At 38.8% G+C, this 23,570-nt stretch overlaps 1 protein-coding gene across 1 annotated transcript in view; it reads right to left on the reverse strand.

Annotated features, from left to right (window-relative positions):
* Positions 1 to 23,570, reverse strand: part of LOC124719725 (GRB10-interacting GYF protein 2) — a 183,311-nt gene that overhangs the window by 124,483 nt on the left and 35,258 nt on the right. The window contains exons 5-7 of the mRNA XM_047244928.1: positions 22,523 to 22,751; positions 10,231 to 10,315; positions 4,638 to 4,873 (exon numbers count right to left, since the gene is read on the reverse strand). Of these exons, the coding sequence (XP_047100884.1) occupies positions 4,638 to 4,873; positions 10,231 to 10,315; positions 22,523 to 22,751 (550 nt within the window). The remainder of the gene's footprint in view (positions 1 to 4,637; positions 4,874 to 10,230; positions 10,316 to 22,522; positions 22,752 to 23,570) is intronic.

Below are 23,570 nucleotides of genomic sequence, written 5' to 3' on the forward strand. Positions count from 1 at the left end.
TCACGTAACCTGTTAGCCCACCAACTAACTGTACTGCGATCGACAGCAGCATCTCCATATGCCTTTTTCAACCTCTTGTGGATGTTTCCTACTGTCTCATTTTCACAGCACAGAAATTCTATGACATCACATTGCTTCTGACGAACATCAAGTGTAGCAGCCATCTTGAAGACGTGCTGTGATGGCGCCACTCACGGGAACGGGTTGAACTAAGTTTGAAAACAAGTGGGAAGGATGTATCTACACACAGTAAAACTTTCACACGTGCAGAATGAAAACTGTATTTTTACAGAAATAGCGTGCATTTCTTTTGGAGTGCCCCTTGTATATCATCGAAATGGAGAAGGATGGCAAGCTACCATTCTCGGATAATTTAGTTGAGCAGTAGGCAGGAGGCTGCCTTGATCATTCAGTGTACAGGAAGCCAACATGCACTGATCGATATTTGAATGCCAATAATTTTCATCACCCTGTACACAAGAAAGCAGTCCTGAGCACGTTCACACACAAAGCAAAAGTTATTTCTGACAACCACTACCTACAGTCTCAATTGGAGCACCTGAGACCCGTGTCCCAAGAGAATGTTTACAGCAAGAGAGAGACTGCAAACGCTTTCTGGCGCCACTGAAGGACGACGATTTGTGAATCGACACAGGAGGCCAGGCCGGCTGCTTTCTGCCATACTGTGGGGCAATGAGCGGCAACTTATGATGTGTGCTACAGAAACACGGACTGACACTGATGTTGCGGCCTACCCCCAACATACGAGATATGCTGCGCCCTGTTCAAGATGACACAGCTCTTCGTGTGCCCAATGTGTACGGTGTACCTTGCAAGTGCGGAAGCATCTATATAGGCCAGACAACTGAAAACACGAGACTCTTGGTTCATGTGTCAACATACTGGGATTCCATTATAAAAGAGGCAGCTGAGATTAGAATGAACAACAACAATTTTTACAGAGACCATAAGTACACACTTAGTTGGCATGAGGTTGGGCTTTGGATGTCTAAACATTGTAATGACAAATGCTTGATGCTTGGAGGGACACAGAAGTGGAAGGTTTCAAATGTGATGTCAGCCCCTCATGTCACCTGACGTCACTTGGTCCCACAGTGGACCAGAGCTGCCCCCCCCCCCCCCCCCACCCCCAGCAACATGCACACATTGTTTCGGCCCTCTCTGATTGGCGCCAGATGCCACAATCGTGGCTATGTAAGTGGAAATCCATGTCAGCCCCAGTAGTCAGAGGTTTCACTCCCAACGACATTGGCAGAGCGAGCCACTGACAGCTCGAGAATTTTATTCAAACTGAAGCGGTTAGGAAACAGAGATAATTTTTTTTCAGTTTCTTGATTGTTTAAATTTGTTATAAACAATTACAATACACTTGAAGATACGGAATCCGAACTTATTGTATGGTCTGACCACTGTGTAGGACAGTGGAGGGTTTCAGCACTTTGTATCTATCTAGGTCATCTGCAAATACTTAAAAGAAGTATAACAAAAGTTTTTATGTTCGGATCATAGTGTCTTACCTCGTGAAAGGGACTTCGCAATGAACGAGAGAAGAAAGGAAGTATCAAAAGTTATGTTTCCTTCAGAATGGAAGCACATTGTTGCAGAGGCCTTTGTCGGTTCTTCAAAACTGACCATTCTGGAGATGATGGAAGGCTTCAAGGACATAGGATCCACATAGAGTTGGTTTTCAAAAAGCCATCTGCTTAGAAAATTACTGATTTACTCTGGTTAAAGCTGTGTAGTGAAGATCCTCGAGGTATAAGCATTTGTCATAGTTACAATGTGCTTCACCCACGGTTGCAAACATCAAGTAAATCAATTTTCCATTGCCTTCTGGTTTTTGGTTGTTCTACAACAGGGCACTTAAGCTTCAAAGGAGAAGAAAAAGGCTCTATTGGACATGATGAAATATGCAGAGCCAAAATAACAGGCATTACTACAAAAAGCTGCAATGTGACAACTGAGTTTAATGTACCATATTTGTGTCTCAACTTGATAACAAACTCATGTTTCATCCCTTTTTCTAAGAACAAAGTAATCAGCTTTCAATATATATATTATTTTACATCTTGTTATAATTTTCTTGCTTACAACTTTTGGATACTAGACAACATTATTACAGCAGAGTACAAACTGATCTAGAACTTTCTTCACAAAATGTTTCTAAGCTTACCTTTTACTTATTGTGCGTGGCCTCTTTTGAAATACTCTACATTTGATACACTGCACCCAATGTGGTTTCCACTTCCAGAAGCAGTCTTGGTACGTCTCTTGCTAGATCGCAGAAACCACCGTCTGCGAATGTTCCTTTATCTCATCTATCGTTGGAATTTTCATCCTTTCAACGGGATTTTCAACTTTGGAAATAAAAAAAAATAAAAAAAAGTCTACAGGGCCAGGTCTGGAGCGTCCGCTTGTTTTATTTTAGGGTGCAAAAATAATTAAGGTCATATATACTCATGTCAGAACCGTACAACACGAAGACGAAAAAGGAGTTAAAAGCGACTACACGTTGAGCATAATTGATGGAAGCAAAGACAGCTAAAACCTCGAACTTTCTCTTGGAGAAAAGTCCATAAAATACGCCAGGGAGACAACGGAGGTCCTGAACTACAGATTAAATGTCCTTCACCATGTTGCTACGATGGATAAGAAGTAAAATATGGTCGACAGGCCACGCATCCCATCAGGAAACAGTGAACCATCAATGGCTGACAGACAATGAGCACAAAGTAGTGGGGAATCACCACTTAACAAATGACGATGGATAAAATTACAGTGCCCAATAAGCAAACTAACTAATATGATCTCCTCGCAGCAAAAGGACCGAGAGGAGGTCGGCGAAGTCACTGGGAGAGGTTTAATTCCCCAGAGCTTGTGCCAATGAAGGGAATACAAGTGGTAATGCCAGAATGACACCACCTGCTGACAGACAGAAACACATAGATCACCAAGGGAATGGAAGAACTAGCGTGCCAAGGTATGAGGATTGCATGAACACCAGCATACCCCCATTTCCATCAGTACTGAAAAATTTCTGTATTTGTGTTTGATATCATCTTCAAACTGTCAGTTTAGCAACACAGCTTCTCACATGTGATGTCATATTTGAACAACAAACTGTACAGTTACTTCAGATAACTGCAAGAGCATTTCACAGTGATAAACTGCACAGTTCCCTCCAATAACCCCACAGTTTTCAGTCTTTTCATTGTCTGTCACCAGAATTTCTATTTGTTAGCCTCATTACCTCCACTTAGAAAAAGATGTGCTTTTGAATTTTATTAAAAGCTTCTGGAATATTTATGAACTCTGGGATACAGAATGAGTTTGAAATCCCAGCTGTGTCAAAAAAAGTGCCTGTCTACAATGTTTTAATTTAAAAACTCAAATTTTGGGGGGCTATGATACTGCAGTGAAGAAAGTAACTTTTGATCCTCTTTTCAGAAAGAAGTTCCAACACTGCGGCAACCACAAACAAATTGCAGCTCCTCTTTTTTTATTCCCCATTGCCACTTTACAATCATGAAAATGAAAGCATTGAGAGAACTAAGGGGAAAACTGTAGACTACAGCTTCAGTGCAGATAAAGTGTCCAAATTTTCACTCAAACGGATAACTGCACAATTAAACTGAAGTTATGTACATAACTTTAAACAATGAAACACAAACAATGACGATGGCACAAAATCTTATTTATCTGCCGCGTTGATGAGTTTAATGTTTTGACCATCTTCAACATTGCAAATAATTGTCAACTTTTGCTGTTTAATCTTAAGCTTTTCATCTGGCAGTCACAGGAAGACTAACTGTCACAGTATATAATTCAACATTCACATAACTAACATAATGCCATCTATCTGAGTGTTACGATATGGTAGCAAAGTATTCTGGGCCACCAGAGCACGTGACCTGTGTGTGGAAGTCAACGCCTGTTCAAATCTAGCAGCAGTAATAAAAAAACTACTGTGAATTACAAATGATTTCTCCAACACCAATTTCATGCAACTTATTCGAATACGTTAGGAATTTGGTCATGACTGGTTTTTAGTTTTCTGCTTAATATTTATTCCTTAAAAGTGGACTACTACTCAGAGCAGAGTTCATTAAAACCAAATTTCTGGAACATTGTTCTTATGGAAATTTCAGTGTGACCGACAGAAATATTCATTAAAAGTTGGAATTCCTTAAAATTAGGTTCATTAATAAAGGGTTCTACTGTACGAAAAACATTATGTACAGAAATTTGTTGTAAGAAAAATACATTATAATTACCAAATAAAGTTATCAACCAGAAACTTCATATGGAGCGAGTGACATTTTGAATTAACTAACATCATTGATTTAATGTCTTAGTTTGACTTCGAACCACAATTTCCCAAAATGTTTTAATGGTGCATCCTACTAAACCAGATCTGTCACATCTCAATGTGCTACAACAATGCAAAAGATCACAGCAAAATCACTCTAACCATTGGGTGTGATTGCTTACAAGGTCTGTTTAGAACTACTCCACATACTCTTCCTTTCTGCTTCTATCGCTGGAATATATTTTATATGTGCCGCCCCCACCTTTGTTTTCCTTTCTAGCAGTAAAGCAGGTTTCCAATCGCTTACCTTGGCGAATCGCTGCCAGTAGAAGCACTCTTGGTCACCTCCTGCATTGGTCGAATGTGCCGTTCTGCCGGGTCTCCAATACCATTCTGTGATGCCGACCGCGACACTCCCGGTGGGACAGTGTCACGCTGCGTGAGTGGTGACCCGGCCCTCTTGCCGGGATCTCCCGACAGAGCAGAATGGCGTTGCCCACGAGCAGTACTGTGACCTCCACTACCGTCCTGCGACAACAAGAACTATACACAATATAGTAACGATATCCTTGTTGCAACAAACAACAAGCAAACACTGACATCTTGAAAAATCTCTGCGAAGTCAGAATGGTTATGCAACTACGTAACGAAGTTACTTTCAATTATTTCAAGAAATTGGACAGAGAACAGAAAGAAAAAAGTAACAACACTTCACTAGAAGGCCAGAGGAATGTACACACACACACACACACACACACACACACACACACACACACACACACACAATAGGGACAATGATTACGGAAAAATAGTTCCATAAGTAACCGTGTTAGAAATGAAGATGCCATTCTCTTCTTCCAAAATCCAATCATTTTTCTGCATTTATCCATTACATAATTACACAGCAAACATCTTTTTATTACTCATAAAAAACAGAAATTCACAAGAACTCTTAAATACTTCTCTGCCTCATCAATGTCCTCTTAATTTGAGCAGAATTCTCTTGCTTTGAGTCATTCATGCCCATTTAAGAAAAAGAAGAAACTGCAGGCAGCCAGGCCAACTATATAAGAAGGAAGATTTACAGTTTTAACATCCAACTGACCTTGCCGTTGGTGGGAAGGCTTCCATGCCTCAGCAATGCAGATAGCCGTACCGTAGGTGCAACCACAACGGAGGGGTATCTGTTGAGAGGCCAGACAAACGTGTGGTTCCTGAAGAGGGGGCAGCAGCCTTTACAATAATTGCAGGGCCAACTGTCTGGATGACTGACTGATCTGGCCTCTTAACATTAACCAAAACAGCCTTGCTGTGCTGGTACTGTGAAAGGTTGAAAGCAAGGGGAAACTACAGCCATAATTTTTCACAAGGGCATGCAGCTTTACTGTATGAAGAGGATATAAAATGTAGACTGGCAATGGCCAGGAAAGTGTTTCTGAAGAAGAGAAATTTGTTAACATCGAGTATAGATTTAAGTGTGAGGAAGTCGTTTCTGAAAGTATTTGTATGGAGTGCAGCCATGTATGGAAGTGAAATATGGACGATAAATAGTTTAGATAAGAAGAGAATAGAAGCTTTTGAAATGTGGTACTACAGAAGAATCCTGAAGATTAGATGGGTAGACGACGTAGCTAATTAGGTGATACTGAATAGAATTGGGGAGAAGAGAAATTTGTGGCACAACTCAACTAGAAGAAGGGATCAGTTGGTAGGACGTGTTCCCAGGCATCAAGGGATCAGAATTTTGGTATTTAAGGGCAGCATGGAGGGTAAAAATCGCAGAGGGAGACCAAGAGATGAATACACTAAGCAGATTCAGAAGGATGTAGGTTGCAGTAGGTACTGGGAGATGAAGAAGTTTGCACAGGATAGAGTAGCATGGAGAGCTGCATCCAACCAGTCTCTGGACTGAAGACCACAACAACAAACAACATCCCATTGACAGCACAATTGTGTGAGAGAGAGAGAGCAACAGCTCAAATTATGATACAGGGGAGAAGGAAACTGGTCATCTGTTCTCGAAAGGAACCGTCATGGCATTCACCTCGAGTGATTTTGGGAAATCATAAACTGCTGCCCAGTCCAAGTCTGCTAACCACTGCAACACCTCCCTCGGTCCCAGCAAACACGAGAGGGTGGCAGCAATTCATAATGAAGCTCATGTGTTGACACCTCCAAAAGAGACGTGTAGGCACAATGCAATAGTGAAATGGCCCTTTCTCTACTTCCAAACAGTCACATTTCTTTGATTTACTTGTTGTACTGGTACCGTATCTACCTGTACAACTGTCCACCATTTATACTTAGTACTGTCTGAAAGAATTGCATCTCTGACCTTTTGAGTGAGTTCTTTGTAACCACATCTACTTGGTGACATGGGCTATTGAAAACTGATGTTCAATCATCTGTAAACTCATTGAACCAATATCTAACTGCTGTCCCAGATGGTGAAAGGTCACTACCAATAGCATAAAACTTCACTTTTATCTCAGCATGTTTTTGCACGCAAAGGCAAAAACCAAATCGCTGAAGAATGCTGCATTTTGTAATCTCTGTGAAATTCATATTCGGCTTACTTAAATGGCTGCCAATTCTGAATTAACAAACAAATCAGTGTCATTTTTGTTTTAGTGCCATCTAAAGGAGGTAGCACATGGCGGTAATACCTACTTATGTTCGCAATAGCATCTTCATCGAACACAGATACTGACTGTGTCTGAAGCAAAGGGACAGAACTCAAGCTAATGTGACAAACTTTACCAAAGAGGGTAGCATTACCTTTTTACAAGCACACAAAAGGAACCAGACAGTATTAAGACTCAAGAGCATAAGAGAACAACAGCGAAATGCAAGTATTAATAAGATGCGTTTGACAAGAAAAACAAGATTCCCATGCATTAAATATCTTGCCTACAGTCAACTGTAATGAACAACTGTGCAGTGTCACTAAACTTTAGACACTGGCACTCACACTCTTACCATTTGCACAAGCACAGGTAATGTCAGTTATTATAAAGTTTAATAATTCACTAGGTTGCTGCCAAGGTCAATGTTTATACATTATTTAATAGATTAATATAGTGATCCTTTTATATTTACAGAAGAAGCTTTGGCTACTGAGGTTTCATACAAATTTATTTTGAACAATCCCTATGGGTAGGGGATTGCAAAAGACGATTGCATTCAAATAGTTTCGATACACCGAAGCGGTGGATACAGTGCCGACTTGATCAATCGTATGACATTTAAATAGCGGCACTAGCGTGAGGGACGCGCAAGAAACTGATGTACTAGGGACTACAACAATCTAACATGCTGCTTAAAAAATTCACAATTTTGTGAAGCACTGGAGGGAATAACATTAAATTTTATCAGCTTGTTAACTTCTGTTATATTTGAACAGGTCTGTAATACAAGTTCTAATACATACGGACACCATATACACATACTTACGGTGCTTTTTAAGTGAAGGTAACATTGAAAGGCAGAAAAACTACTACTTCAAAAACCATTACTTGATTCTAAACCCAAGTGAATATTTTATTTGTTTATGAGAAACTGTCAGTAAAAAGGTTATATACCAGTCATACTAAATCCTGATCCTGACATATGCATCCGAAACCTGGGTTATAAAAGGAAGAGACAAAAGCAAAGTACACGCTAGTGAGATGAAATTCTTGAGGAACAGTATTGGAGTGACAAAGATAGACAGGTTAAGAAATAAGAGGACCAGAGTGTTAATGAAGGTGGAACCATTATAGGAAGAGACAGAGAAATCAAGGCTGAGATGGTATGGGCATGGAGGAGAAGAGGATACCAGGAGGATACACAAGATGAAACTGGAAGGAAAGACACCAAGAGGAAGACCGAGAGAGAGATGACTGAAAGGAGTGGAGGAATGCGTCCAGAAGAAAGGAGAAGACGGGACCAAGGTGAAGATGGAGAGATGGTGGCAAACAGAAGACAATGGAGACGCTTATGTTCCAAACAGACCCGGACAGAGGCTGGAAACTGTCCAAGACGGTGATGATGATGATGATGATGATGATGAACTGTAATGATTTGCCACTTGGGTTGCAAATGAGAATTCATCGCTGTTCACATAGAAAAACATTACCAGCTTTTAATCAGCTTTGGATCAAGCTGGTAACATTCAGATGAAATGAGAAAGAAAATCCAGAATGTCTAAGAAACGAAACAAGTATCGCTAAACTGACTGCAATTGTTATCACAAGAATAAATTACTGCAGAAAGACCCATTTTGGAGATAGTATCAACAGGCATAACTAAATCTCTTGTTTGATAATTGTACTGAATCGTGATTGCGATCTTTTATTTATGTATTAGTTGTTGTTGTTACACATGATCTGCACCATGAAAGGTATTACCATCTACGTTTCACTGCTGCTGAAGAACAGCATCACAGAACATTTAATGGGGCACCGTGAAAAACAAACTTGGCTGTGGGCGAGCAGAAGTTACATCTTGTTGCCAACCATGGGAATGTATACTGTATATTGGGTGACAATTATTGAACCACACAATCCAAGAGCGTGATAGCTTCTGATTGGTTTGCATTAGGACATCTCGTAACCTAAATCCGAATATCTGTGGTGACTTTTACATGTTGATAAAGTGTGTGCAAACCATAGTTTGCAACTAATTTATGTTTTTTTTCCCCTACAGTTCAATAATTATCACCCTGTACTTTAGGTTTTTATGAACATCTACCACATTTAAACTGCAGTTTGCCTGAATCCACCGGCATCTGGAATCAAATTAACTTTACAATTGGACAAATACTCAACAACAGCACACACCTCTGCAGGATATGCTCAAAGTCTATAAAGGGGCCAGTTGCATACTTTCGTGTTTCATGCAGCAATATTGTTAATCCTCACCATGAGCTATGAAGGGAACATTTGGGGGTGTGTCAGCTGTTGATTCTTCACAGCCATGAGAGAGCAGCAATGCTTTCAGGAAAAATAACAGCTATGTTCTCAGGTCGTACTGATATCACAACATTTTTGGAAGAAACATCCAAATATCTGTGACAATGAAGATATAAATATCACAGCTACCCTGCTAGGAAGACGACGAAGAATAGTGATACCACAGTAGGTAAACAAAAAGGGCAGTGAAGATAAAAATTAATGTAAACAGTTTCTTTTTATTTTATTCCTCCTTGTATTATCAAAATGTAGACAATCAATAAATGACATTAGTTTATGTTAACTGTTTAGGAAGAGGAAGTTTGTAATTTTGATTAGTCAGAATATGTTTAAAAATAAGTTTTTCTCAAGGAACTACTTTATATAAAAAGGGGTGGGGGTGTCTGGGGGTTGTCTTATATTCAAGGTCACCTTATAATTGGGTAAATATGGTAATTACATTTTGAACTTTGGTAGATTAGAGTTTTAATACAATTATTTAGTATTTTTGTAAGAACTGACCCACCCAAACAAATTTCTTCTGATGCGGGCCAAAAATTAGCCACTCTTTGCCTACCACACTGTCCAAAGATCCTAACGAGATTAACTTCTGGACACTGCACATCCACTGGTCTTTGATACTTTTTGTTTTTGTTATAATGTTACATGTCTGAAGGAAAAAGTATGGGCTATGTTAATTATGTCTATCAAGCAAACTTTGATATAGTTAAAAATATTATATACAGGCATCAGTAAAATGAGAAGGGCTGAAATTTATATCAAGGCAATAACAAAGCCAACGGTAATACTTTTTTGTGTTAGCTACCTTCCAGAAAATAGTTAGCTATCCTCCAACGAAAAATATTGAAAGAGAGGCATAACAAGTATCATACTAATACGAATGGGAAGTATATAGTTCCCCTTTTCTCACCGACGAGTTAAGACAAGACTGTGTGCAGTGGGACTTACCTCGTCATCAGACAGGGGAGTTCCTCCGTGGAATGCCCCCGAAGCGTCAAAGCTACCCCTCGACTCGGTTGGCGTCTCTGTCGCCCTGCAACAAGCTCTTATTCAGTAAATAAGCCCTCGTAGCTATTTTTTTTCTCCCTACCATTCAACTAAGTTTTATTCTAATTAACACATTTCCAAGAACTTTAAACTGTGGCATTGTCACTGGGCTATAGTGATCACAATACTGTTATTAACATAAAAACTTACTTTTGCTTGAATTGCAAAGTATTTCTTTTAATATACAAGGCAATGCATTGTGCACAGGACCAGTTTGAGAACATTTTCTCACACAATGTTACTGCCCCCCTCCCCCCCCCCCATGACAGTTGCCTTTTTACTCATTTTATCAATGTTATTAATCCAATTATCCCTCTCCACTGCTGAAACGTAGCATTCCCACTTTCCTCATGATGGAGCTGCATTTGATTACTGGTCACAGCAGCAATTTAAACTGACATGCTTGTCAGTGAAATGGCTTCCAATAAAAATAACTGCACCATATGAGATGTATTATGTATTTCACGACAAATGTTATAATTTTGTTTTATATCGGTTGTCCCTACTTAAGAGTTGTCAGGTACATTTTCCCCTGATCTTCTGGCAGATATTCTGCAATTTTGTTTTTGGAGTCAGCTCTTCACATCTTTTGTAGGGCACTCAGTGTTCGAAAAAAAAAAGTGTCCATTTGGTGCTGCTGCCTGGTGGTGGCAGTCATTGCATGCCAAGGCGGTGTTGTTGCTGCTGGAGTACTGTCTGTTATTCTTGGTGTTGTACAGTTCCTCGTAACGCATGCCAGTAAAACTGGTACCACACTAAACTAACTTGGGGCCGTTCTATCAAACGGACATGTACAATTCCACTTAAAAAATAATTTTGTCTGTAAAGGGAAGACTCTTATTCGTCACACTAGGTGTCACATAAAAGATGAGATGAGCAGTATTTATTTGGGCTGACACTAGTTACACACTATAAAAACGAAATTGCAAATAACTGCCAAACACAGTGAGAAAATAAGACTGACAACTCTCAGGAGAGACAACCTGTATATACAGAATGTATCACAATTAACAAGGGGAAACAGATGTAAAAATATATGACAAAAGTAGCAAAAGTATTTCAGCATACATGGGTTCACAAATGCACTGTTTTGGAGATAACTGAGGATGTGTGGTTACCAGCTAGCACTGACTTCAGTATTGATTGATATAAATGTATATGAAATGTAAATTTTTCAATTAAATTTCCATCTAACTGGGCTCAAATTGCAACCACGGCCTATCATACCTAGTACAATGATGGAGAACCTGGTATATACATTGTTGGGACACAAGCACACTTTGGAGTCAATGTGCGATGACATCTAACATGTCAATATGGTTCAAGATGGGTAAGTTAAGTGGTGTCTGTACCTCAGCCTCCTAGATAACATGACTTCAACTACCCGAGTTTTCTGTCTGGAGTCACTTCAAAAGTGAGGTACACAGCACTCCCATTAATAGGACTCAAGCACTGGAGCAGTGAATTGTACCATCTTGTCAAGATTTACAAAATGATACGGGGATGTTTCAAAGCATTTTAAACACTGCGGACACAAATGTAGCATCGACATGAATGCGAGGACAACACTTTGAATAAGACTTTTCGCAGGTACTAGTGTACAGTAAATTTTAATGTGTAATGTGCTCAAGTAGTCTATATTGCATTACTTGTTACCCCTTAACTCACATTTCTGTACTGTATGCTAAGAGGTGTTGTCTGCCCCTATGTTTAAACCAATATTTAAGGCAAAAATCACTTGAAAATTTGAATGTAAGTTATATAAATTTTATTTTTGCCATTATTTAAGTGTTGTTCAAAAACTCAATATTATGAAAGGGGGTAATTACTACTCACCATATAGCAGAGATGCTAAGTTGCAGACAAGCACAACATAAAGACTGTAAGAAACTTAGTTTTCTGCCAACAAGACTTTCTTGTTGTGCCTATCTGCAACTCAGTATCTCTGCTATATGGTGAGTAGCAACTATCCTTTACGTGATATTGTCACATTCCATCCTGCATTTTTCATTGTTTCATTTGGCTCAAATACTCCTTGCACTGAACAAATCCTAGAGTATTTTACTTTTGTCACACAAAATCCCACACTTCTGAATAGTTTTTTTAATAGCACACATAAATGAACTGTTAGAGAAATGAATTTTACATTCTGAAAAAATATAGAAAGAACATGTGCCAAGGTGAATAGCAAATTAGGATTTGGGAGAGCAAAAGAAGCATGGTCAGTATTGAAAGGGCTTCGACAGGATACAAAAAGCAAAACTAATCTCCAACTGATAACACAAAAGGAATGGGAAGAGTATTTCCAAAAATTATTAAATGAGGACAGAGAAGAATATCTAGAAGAAGGAACAGGGGAAGATAAAGGACATGAAAATGATGAGATCCATATTTTAGAAAGTGAAGTACTTCAGGCGTTGAGAACAGGAAAGAATGGTAAATCACCGGGACCAGGCAATATCAATCTGGAGTGTCTGAAATATGGCGGTGACAAAATTGTGAAACTGATAACACAGCTCTTCAACAAAATGATACATGGAGATTCAATACCCAACGAAATGAAGCTAGGTTACATTAATACAATATTTAAGAAAGGGGATCGCAAAATTTGTTCAAACTATCGAGGAATTTGCGTTACAAACACATTAATGAGAATTTTTGCGAAAGTAATTAAAAACAAACTGGAAAAAAATTTTAGAACCAAAGAAGAACAATGTGGATTCACGGCTGGGAGATCATGTGTAGACGATATTTTCACATTACGACAGATTTTGGAGAAACATAGGGAAAAATCAAAAAGTATAGGATTAATTTTCATAGATCTAGAAAAAGCGTATGATACTGTTCCAAGAAAATTACTTTGGAGAGCACTATATATGGCAAACATAAACCCTTCCTTGATTAAAATAATACAACAGATGTATAAAGATAACATTTGCCAAGTGAAAGTTGGTAATAAACTTTCACAGAAATTTAGAACAAGCAAAAGCCTTTTACAGGGCTGTCCCATGTCACCATCATTATTTAAAATCTATATAGATATTAGCCTTAGAACATGGTCTCGTAAATGTAATAGTATGGGATTAGAAATAAGAGATGGAGTTTACCTACATCATTTATTATTTGCTGATGATCAAGTAGTCGTAGCACAAGATGGGGAGGATGCTAACTATATGAGCAATCAACTAGCAGTAGTATACAAAACTTGGGGTTTGAAGATTAATTACCAAAAAACAGAATACTTGACTAATGATTCAGATGAGCTATACATTGAAGGAAAGAAAATCAAAAAGATAAACACTTTCTGTTATTTGGGATCCATTTTAGAAATCGAGGGAAAATCAGAGTCAGAAATCAATAAAAGAATTAGTAGCGGACGGAGGGTCATTGGGATGCTTAACTCAGTCTTATGGAGCAGGAATGTAATGAGCAGAACTAAAAAATTAATATACAAATCCATATTAGAGAGTGTGGTTCTGTATGGAACGGAGACCTGGACAATTAACATGAAGCACATTAAAAAATTACAAGCTCTAGAGATGGACTTTTGGAGAAGATCGGCAAGAATCTCCAGGAAAGAAAAGATAAGGAACACCGAAGTAATAAGGAGAATGGAAATAAAAGAAAGAATATATGACGTAATGGATAGGAAGAAATTACAGTGGTACGGGCATGTACAACGAATGGAGGAAGCCAGAATACCAAAATTGATACTGGAGTGGGAACCGGAGGGGAGAAGAAGAAGAGGACGACCTGTGACCACCTGGCTCCAAAATGTACAGCACACAATGAGGAGAATGGGCGCAGAGGAAGAGGACACGCAAGATCGAAACACATGGAGAAATATTTAGAGAGTATAGTTTAAGAATGTTTATTGTTTGTATTGTCATTTCCAGGTAAATTATTATGTTGGAGATAAGCCTCTGTAATGAGGAAAAGCTCAAAATAATAATAAAATAAAAAATATAGTACCTATCTAGCAAATAAATTTTCACGTAACACTAACTTCTATGACTCAAACTTGCATATAAAAATTGCACTCAATTGACATTCAAAGCTAGGATCTACATTTCTCTTTAGTACCACTCACAAGGAAAGATCCATGTGGTGGAATAAACTTTTTGAAACCAATTTTATGGTGACGTATGTAAAGGTCCTGTGTATCATGCCCTGCAGCCATTCACCCTGATGGGCCCTCATTTATGAGTAATTGACGGGAGGAGGGAATAAGTAAATAAATAAATACATTTCATCATTTCACATGACATACAATAGCTTTAAAAAAAGTAGGGTAGTGCAGACTGGTTGTCTAGTGTACTGGTTAGAGAATGGGCCTCGCTCGCAGAAGTTTGCAAGTTCAAATCTCACCAGGTGCGTTAAATTTAGTATATTTTAATCTTTTTCGAAATTACTTTGATCGTTACTCTTATTAAATTAATTTTGTTAAATGCAGTTATTTTTATTTATATTCCCTTGTCAATCATTTCAATCATTATACCAACTTTCTCATTTGCTCTCATTTTTCTCCCTATCGTTCTTTTTCCACTTGGACTTATTGTGAATATGAATTTAATTATATTTATTAAATATGGTTATAATAGAGGGAAACATTCCACGTAGGAAAAATATATCTAAAAACAAAGATGATGTGACTTACCAAATGAAAGTGCTGGCAGGTCGACAGACACACAAACAAACACACAAAATTCAAGCTTTCGCAACAAACTGTTGCCTCATCAGGAAAGAGGGAAGGAGAGGGAAAGACGAAAGGATGTGGGTTTTAAGGGAGAGGGTAAGGAGTCATTCTAATCCCGGGAGCGGAAAGACTTACCTTAGGGGGGAAAAAAGGACGGGTATACACTCGCGCGCGCACACACATATCCATCCACATATATACAGACACAAGCACTGCTTGTGTCTGTATATATGTGGATGGATATGTGTGTGCGCGCGCGCGCGAGTGTATACCCGTCCTTTTTTCTCCCTAAGGTAAGTCTTTCCGCTCCCACGATTGGAATGACTCCTTACCCTCTCCCTTAAAACCCACATCCTTTCGTCTTTCCCTCTCCTTCCCTCTTTCCTGATGAGGCAACAGTTTGTTGCGAAAGCTTGATTTTTGTGTGTATGTTTGTGTTTGTTTGTGTGTCTGTCAACCTGCCAGCACTTTCATTTGGTAAGTCACATCATCTTTGTTTTTAGATATAATTATATTTATTTATCTATTACAATACTTAAATTGAAAATACCAATCTATCAGTTAAAAATACAAAAGATGAAATAATCTTTTTATGCTTACTGTGAAATGGTGTCAAAATGTGTTTTTTGCAGTAAGATTTGCAGTTGTGTGTGGTAATTGTCATACAAACATTTCAAACAAATTCCTATTGCACTATGGATAAAACGATGCAGATGGAGATTTAAGCAAAAGAAGGGATAATAAGTAAAATGATATCCAAGCAAAATGAGGAATTTAACTAAAGACTGTAATAACAGATGAAAATATAGGATGACAGGGACAAAAGTATTGGGTGACAAAAATGAAAGAAATTACATCGTAATTAACCGATAAAATTAATTATAATCACATGATCAAAGATTCAAAATGGAAACAGAACAATGAGAGCAAATGAAAAAGATGGTACAATAATTAACAAGATGTCACTGACAAAAATTTGAAAACAAAAAAACTTAAAATATCTGTCAAGATTAGAACCCACAACCTTCTGCATGTGAGGCCCTTACCCTATCCATTACGCTACAGAACCAGTCTTCAAAAAACTGCTTTTTTTTCAATCTACTGAGTGTCATGCAAAATCCTGCAATTCTTTTTACATTGGGTACTCATTAACGAGACCACCAGGATGAATGGCTGCAGAGTATGAAACTTTGTATCTTAACCTATATCACCATACAGATGGTTTCAAAAAGTCGATCTCACCACTGGGGATCTGTACTTGTCAGAACACATTCGATTTTACCCAAAATTTTTACATATTTTATTGGAGAAACACGAAGATGCCTATCACCATTGTCCTGAACTTCCTTCTCAATGATTAAATTTTACACGTTCCTATGAACACATTTTGCACTACACTGTAGAAAATGGGTACCCAACGTGTGTCAACGACATACAAAGAAGGTGACAATGCAACCGACAATAAAACATGTAGGATTAGCAATTTAAGAAAGGTAGGGGGATATAGAAACTTTCCACCAGAACTTAGCTCAGTGCAAGTTCAAAAATTTCCATGTGGCCTGAAAGAGAACTTCATGCGTTAAGAGCTAAGTTAGGCTTTGGGTGAAATATGAACCCAATTAAGCAAGGGCTTAATTGACAAGTTTAAATTTTTAACACATTTATACTAACCAGAACAGTACTTCAGACTGAAGTCTGTGGCAACTCGTAACCACACATTTGCAATTATTCTGTGAATGGTTTGTTTGCAGGCTCATTTTGCTCATATTCTTTCACTTGTGCTAGTTTTCACTACTAATTATGATATGTTCTGTATACAGATATTGCACTTGGGGCCTGAGGTACCTCTCTCATCCCAAGCAGTCACTTGAGTTATTTGGTCTTAAATTGGTCCTGATTGTGTAACATTACAGATATACACTGAAGATCCAAAGAAACTGGTACACCTGCCTAATATCATGTAGGGTCCCCGTGACCACACACAAGTGCTGCAACATGACATGGCATGGACTTGACTGATGTCTGAAGTAGCGCTGGAGCACCATGAATCCTGCAGGGCTGACCATAAATCCATGTGAGTACGAGGGGGTGCAGATCTCTTCTGAACAGAATGTTGCACAGTATCCCAGATATGTCCAATAATGTTCATATTTGGGGAGTTTGGTGGCCAGCAGAAGTGTTTAAGCTCAGAAGAGTGTTCCTGGAGCCACTCAGCAGCAATTCCGTACTTTTGGAGTGTCGCATTGTCCTGCTGGAATTGCCCAATTCTGTTGGAATGCACAATGGACATGAATAGGTGCAGGGTATCAGACAGGATGCTTATGTACATGTCACCAGTCGGAGTGTTATCTAGACGTATCAGGGGTCCCATTTCAATCCAACAGCACACACCCAACACCATTACAGAGCCTCCAGCAGTTTTAACAGTTCCCCGCTGACATGCAGGGTCCATGGGTTCGTGAGGTTGTCTCCATACATGTCTATTCACAAGATACAATTTGAAATGAGACTCATCTGATGAGGCAACATGTTTCCAGTCATCAACAGGCTAATGTCGGTGTTTATGTGCCCAAGCGGGGCGTAAGCTTTGTGTTGTGCAGTCATCAAGGGTACACGAGTGGGCCTTTGGCTCCGAAAGCCCATATCAATGTTGTTTCATTAAATGGTTCACACACTGACACTTGCTGATGGCCGAGCACTGAAATCTGCAGCAATTTGCGGGAGTGTTGCACTTTTGTCACGTTGAATGATTTTCTTCGGTCGTCATTGGTCCCGTTCTCGCAGGATCTCTTTCCCGCTGCAGCGGTGTCAGAGATTTGATGTTTTACTGAATTCCCGATATTCACGGCACACTCGTGCAATGGTTGTATGGGAAAATCCCCACTTCATTGCTACCTCTGAGATGCTGTGTCCCATTGCTCAAGAGCTGACTATAACACCACATTCAAACTCATTTAAATCTTGATAATCTGCCACTGTTGCAGCAGTAACTGATCTAACAACTGCATCAGACACTTGTTGTCTTATACAGGCATTGTCAATCACAGTGCCTGTTTATATACATCTCTGTATTTGAATACGCATGCCCACACAAGTTTCTTTGGCACTTCAGTGTAAAATGATTTGCTATGAATACACACATCAATGTGAACTGCAGTAAAATAAATATGATTTAGAATAAGACATCAAATGATTCTGAATATTTCTTCCAATCTCCTGAAAAATGTTTATTTTTGACAATTCATGCCTTTGCAATTAACTTGCCAACTGTGGTGATTGTATGCGATTTGGTATTGAATTCTTCCAAACAGTGCAAAGCTTTAAGCACCAGGTAATCTCACCCACCTATCAACATTGTCCCTGTAGATTGTGTAACTGTATACAGAAAAAACTCTACTAACAACTCTCTCTCAATTTACTAACACGTTAGTAGTGACATTTTTTATTATTATATATACAGTGGTAGACCCTGCTACTTTCTGGACACCCTATCTTAACAATTATTTTTGTCACACAGCATTTCATCTACATTGCTTCTACAGTAGTAAAGCAGTGTGCAGAGCAAAAGCTGGTATTTCTGTAGCAGCACGGCTCACCTAACATACCCAATGCACATGGGTATGAGGCTATTTAGTGCTGCTGTAATAGGCAATTTGATAAATTAAACCAACAGTCTGCCAGGTCAGAAATTATTAAGTCACTTTTTCCTGTGTTAGGCTGCACTTGTTACACACACTATCGCACGTCCGTGAAACCATTTTTTTTTGTCATTACCCATTTCATCTCCCAATAAATGTATGGACTCTACCCTTGTAACATGTCGAAGTCCGATTTCTTTTCTATATGTTTGTCTTAACTCTTTCCCTAGGCATTAAAGTTCAATAATTTCCAACTCACTTTACACCACCAGTGAAAGAAAATGATTTAGATTTTCTTCTATGATGGATCCCTTCAGAATTCTTTCTCTGTGTTAATATGAAATGAAAGCATCTGTCAAACATCACAATGACGAATGCATTGTTGAATGTACTTTCCTGGCCTCCGACAGATCACAAATATCACAGCATCTAAAATGGATAAGTGACACTGACAGTTAACATTTGTCACAATTCTTCTTGTTATTGAAGTTATAGATGGTTTGAATGTGTTAAAGACAAATGAACAAAAAAACGTGTTCTAATGATCAGAAAGTTACAGATAAGTCAGTAAACGGCGAATCTGCATTAAAACTTTTTAAGGATTATGGGATGGGCATACAAACACAGATACTTAATGAATAATAATGAAATATTGACGTACACTATGCTTGTTGAAATATAGTTTCAGACTTTTACTTAAATTTCACAATCTGACTTATCTGAGGCTTCACACACTGTAAATACGCCCCCTCCCCCAAATAATTCCATTCTGTGGGCCACAGAACACCCAGAACTTCATTCTGTATGTCACAAACTAATTCATCCACATTGCTTCTAATGTGTAAAGCAATGCACAGAGAAAAAGCTTTTCTTTTTGTAGCAGCACGGCTCACCTAACATACCCAGTTAACAAGGGCATGAGGCTATTTAGTGCTGCATAATAAGCAAAGTGATAAACATAAACACGTGGTTGTCATAGCTTGTTGTCATAGCAGTTGTCATAAGCTGCAGAACCTTTTAAATGTAAGAACTGTGTCTCAGGTTGTCACATCTCGTTAACTGCATTTTGTTTCTTTGACTGATTCCCTCCCCCCCCCCCCCCCCCCCCCCCCCCCCCTCATATCAACATCCTGCATCTCATCATATGCTGTTTCTACTGGCTTCCTAGCAATTTTTATGTTTTCCATTTTGTCCACAACTGCTCATGACAAAGGAACTTATTTAAAAGTCTTATTAATGTTTCAAAACAGGTTTTCACCTGCCAGAGACTATTTCAAGTTCACTGATGACAAACAAGATGTACACAAGACTCATTCCGATGCTGTCGCTGTTCATAAAATTATGGTCAATTTTAATACTTTGCAATATAGTCAATGCAGATAAATCTAAATTTTTTTAATGAGGTTCGTTTGCAAAGGAAAAACTCTTGCCACATATACGATTTTCATTATTTTATCAACCACATTTCTTAAACTTAAAGGCGCATTTATAAAAATATTCCAACGTATTTTGGACATTCATTCAGTACAGTAACACTTCTTGTTTTGGTGTTTCGCTTAACAACCTTAACTTCTATTTTCAAGGCGAGTTGCTGGCAGAATTTAAACCCTTTACACAATACTGTGGAGTAAATGTGCGTGGTCAGAGATAACACGGTCAGTAAGAATGTCAGTCAGACAATACTTTATACATCTGAGAATAAAACAAAGCAAGCACAGATTCAGCATATCCACAGTGATTACAAATTATGTGGTCGATTATTACAGATGGCCATTGCCTGAAGTCTGGCATTGAAAAGTTGGAAAATAACTTCTCTGAGAGTGCAGACATGAAATGAGGAGTTTCCATATTTTTTTGAGCTGGCAACCCTCGACTTGGTTGAGTAGGTTGTCTGCCAATTATATTTCCACAGCTCCCTTGACTACTCAAACCCAACAGGATTAGACTCTGGCCAATATCCCGACTTTCCCATGCTCAATGGAATGGCCAGTGGAAATACAATGTCCAGCCACTGCAGACATTGTGCTGTAGAAGGCAGTGCGTAACTGGTATTAGATGCATTGTTCTTATTCAGCACGTATTGTTTGTCCTATGTATCTTTTAACCTCCCCCCCCTCCTCCACCCCCCCCCCCCCCCCACACACACACACACACAAAAGAATTTCATATATCTGCCTTTTGTGAAAGATTATTTTCCACAGAACTTGACAGCTCTTTCTTCATGCTCCTCCTTGCACTGGGCTGCCATTTTCATTTGCGGATATCTCAATTTGGTTTTCGTACATCCGTTTTTACTGAATACCATTTACAATTTGCCCTGCACGCTGTCAGGGTGGATACTACATGAGTCCTGTATATTAAAGTTCTTAGTATGCTCTTAGTTTGCGACGGCTGGGGGCAGGCAGACACCTGCAAGTATTAGTTGGTATGGGTGTGCTTCCAGAAAACTGTTCCAATTTACAAGATACACAAATACTAGTTTCCTAAGATCAGAACTAAAGTTGTCAAGAATATCCTCTGACCTGTGTGACCCCCCCCCCCCCCCCCCTACACACACACTAGAATGTAGCACTTCGCTTTCCTACCAACAAAACACATGACACACCCTACTTCTTGCAAATGTGTGCCTCTAGCTCCCAGCTCTATACATTTATACATGTCTCATCTATAATTTCACCTTAGCAGCATACCAGCGAACCCCTAATTCTTTAGAAGATCAAACTCCCATGCAGATATGAGCTGTACTGATTATTTCATAAATGCGTTATCGTGTTAAATATTTGCCTTCAAGCATTTATGTGAGAAAGTTTAAGAGATGTTTGAAATTATACATAGAAGTTTGTTGCAAGTTGCTAAGCATTCTCATTATGAAACGCTGGATGAATATGAACTGTGCAATTTGTCACACTCCATGGTGTATCTGGTACAGCAACCACAAAAGAAACACTCTAGGTTGCAGGGCCAACAATACTTTTATTGACGCATTTTGCTCTTCTGGGGCGTCACAAGGGCGAAATATGTTAATAAAAGCATTGTTCCCCTGCAACTAAGACTGTTTTTCTTTTGGAATATAAATGCAGTAATTTTTGCTCCATTTTAAAAGCTAGCTTTTCACACATATCAAATGTTTATGAAATCATAACCCCTGAACTACGTGCCGTACAATGACACTATTTTTCAGGTACATTAAGTTCTATACGCAGATACTGTATACAAAGTGTGTTGCAAACAATTGTAAGGAAGTGATAGATTAAAATGTCATGCCTGACTCTGAAGTCTGTTGCATGAACAGTGAGAACGTAGAAATAGGTAAGCTTCCCCCTTTCATTATTGTGTGTCAGTGAGAAAAATATTGAAATAATGTTTAAACATTGTTAGAAGTCACTAAGGGCTCCGATTCTCAAATAATAGATGAATAAAACCCATATCAGTAATGTTGCCTCGATAAACACAGATTTTCTAACTGTCTTATACTCTTAAAACTTTTAATGTAATATTATACCTCTCAATGAACAGATTATGCCAGTATATCTAATTTTTGAAGTCAATCAATAATTACAATAAATATTATTGCCCCTACATTCCAACTGATACCATGTTCTGGGACAGCATTTTAGTAATATAGTTCAACAATCTCATTTCTAATATATGGCTCTCAGGTATTTGCTATTTATTTATTGTGGGAGGCACAAGATATCTTTCTGATGGAACTGTGGCTAATTTGCAACGTAAATATTCATTTGATCTGCAAGGAAAGCCTTGACAGTTAAACTTTGTTCCAAGTAGTAAAATTATAGCTATTAACAATGGTTAGAGGTATTCAGTGACGCATGTATGTAAGGTGAATAGCTAGACTTACCATTCGGGCAGTGGCCCAGACACGGAGTCGCTGTCCGTCCCGTGCGCCGCAGGGTGAGTGTGGGCATGCGGCTGTGGATCCCAAGGCCTGTGCACGTGCGGGTGGGGACCGCGGGACGATACGTGGTCGTCGCCCCACGAGTTGCTGTTATTGCGTGGGACCGACCAGCCGCCCGTGTCCTTGTTAGGTTCCGAGTCCGAGCGCCAACTATTGCCGCCGGTGCGACCTGCTGGCACATTGGAAACTGTAGAGTCTCTAAAGTGAGGAAGAAACTTGGAAAAACAAAAATTAAACGAATATGTTTTATGCCTCAGCTAACATGCAGAATATCTCATGTAGAACAGTTACAGCTTTCAACACACATTATTTTTGTGTGTCTAAAAACAGTGTATACCATACTGGCCCAAATATAATTCACACTTTATCCTCAAAATCTGGCCACAAGAAATTAATGTGTGGTTTATCTGGGCAACCCTACACATGGAAGCTACAAATATGGTGCTATTTTCTTAGTTTTAAATAGAGCAACAATATGAAGTGGGTTTCAAAAGTGTCATAAATCAGGTAATAATATAAATGTCCCAAATGTTTTATTTTAGTAACGGTTATTACAGTGTTCATAGTTTCACCATTTTATGCAGCAGGACTAATACAGTTTTTAAATAGCTAAAGAGTAAAATTTAGTCTTAAGCAACGGAGTGGTATTGTCAAAAGAAAAACAACAACTAGCTTCAGGATTGGACACAATTTGGTGCAAAATTCAAATTCGCAATTATTCATTATGTGAGAAGTAAATCTAATAAAGATACTGGCAATGTGTTTGGATGAAGCTCCAATGCAACATCGGTTTTCAGTGGACACTAAGCTGAAAACTGCTGATTATTCAAGAAAATCAAACAGGGCTGACCAGTGGGTAATATCTTGCACTTGAAGGTAACCCGGCACGCAAGTGAATTGTCTCAAAGTTGAACAATATTACCATGTTCGAGCATCACAGGCTTCGAGAAGTGCTGCACATCCGATGCCTCATGCAGTAATGAGAGTAGCA

Source organism: Schistocerca piceifrons, chromosome 11, assembly GCF_021461385.2.
Source record: "Schistocerca piceifrons isolate TAMUIC-IGC-003096 chromosome 11, iqSchPice1.1, whole genome shotgun sequence".
Lineage (NCBI taxonomy): Eukaryota > Metazoa > Arthropoda > Insecta > Orthoptera > Acrididae > Schistocerca > Schistocerca piceifrons.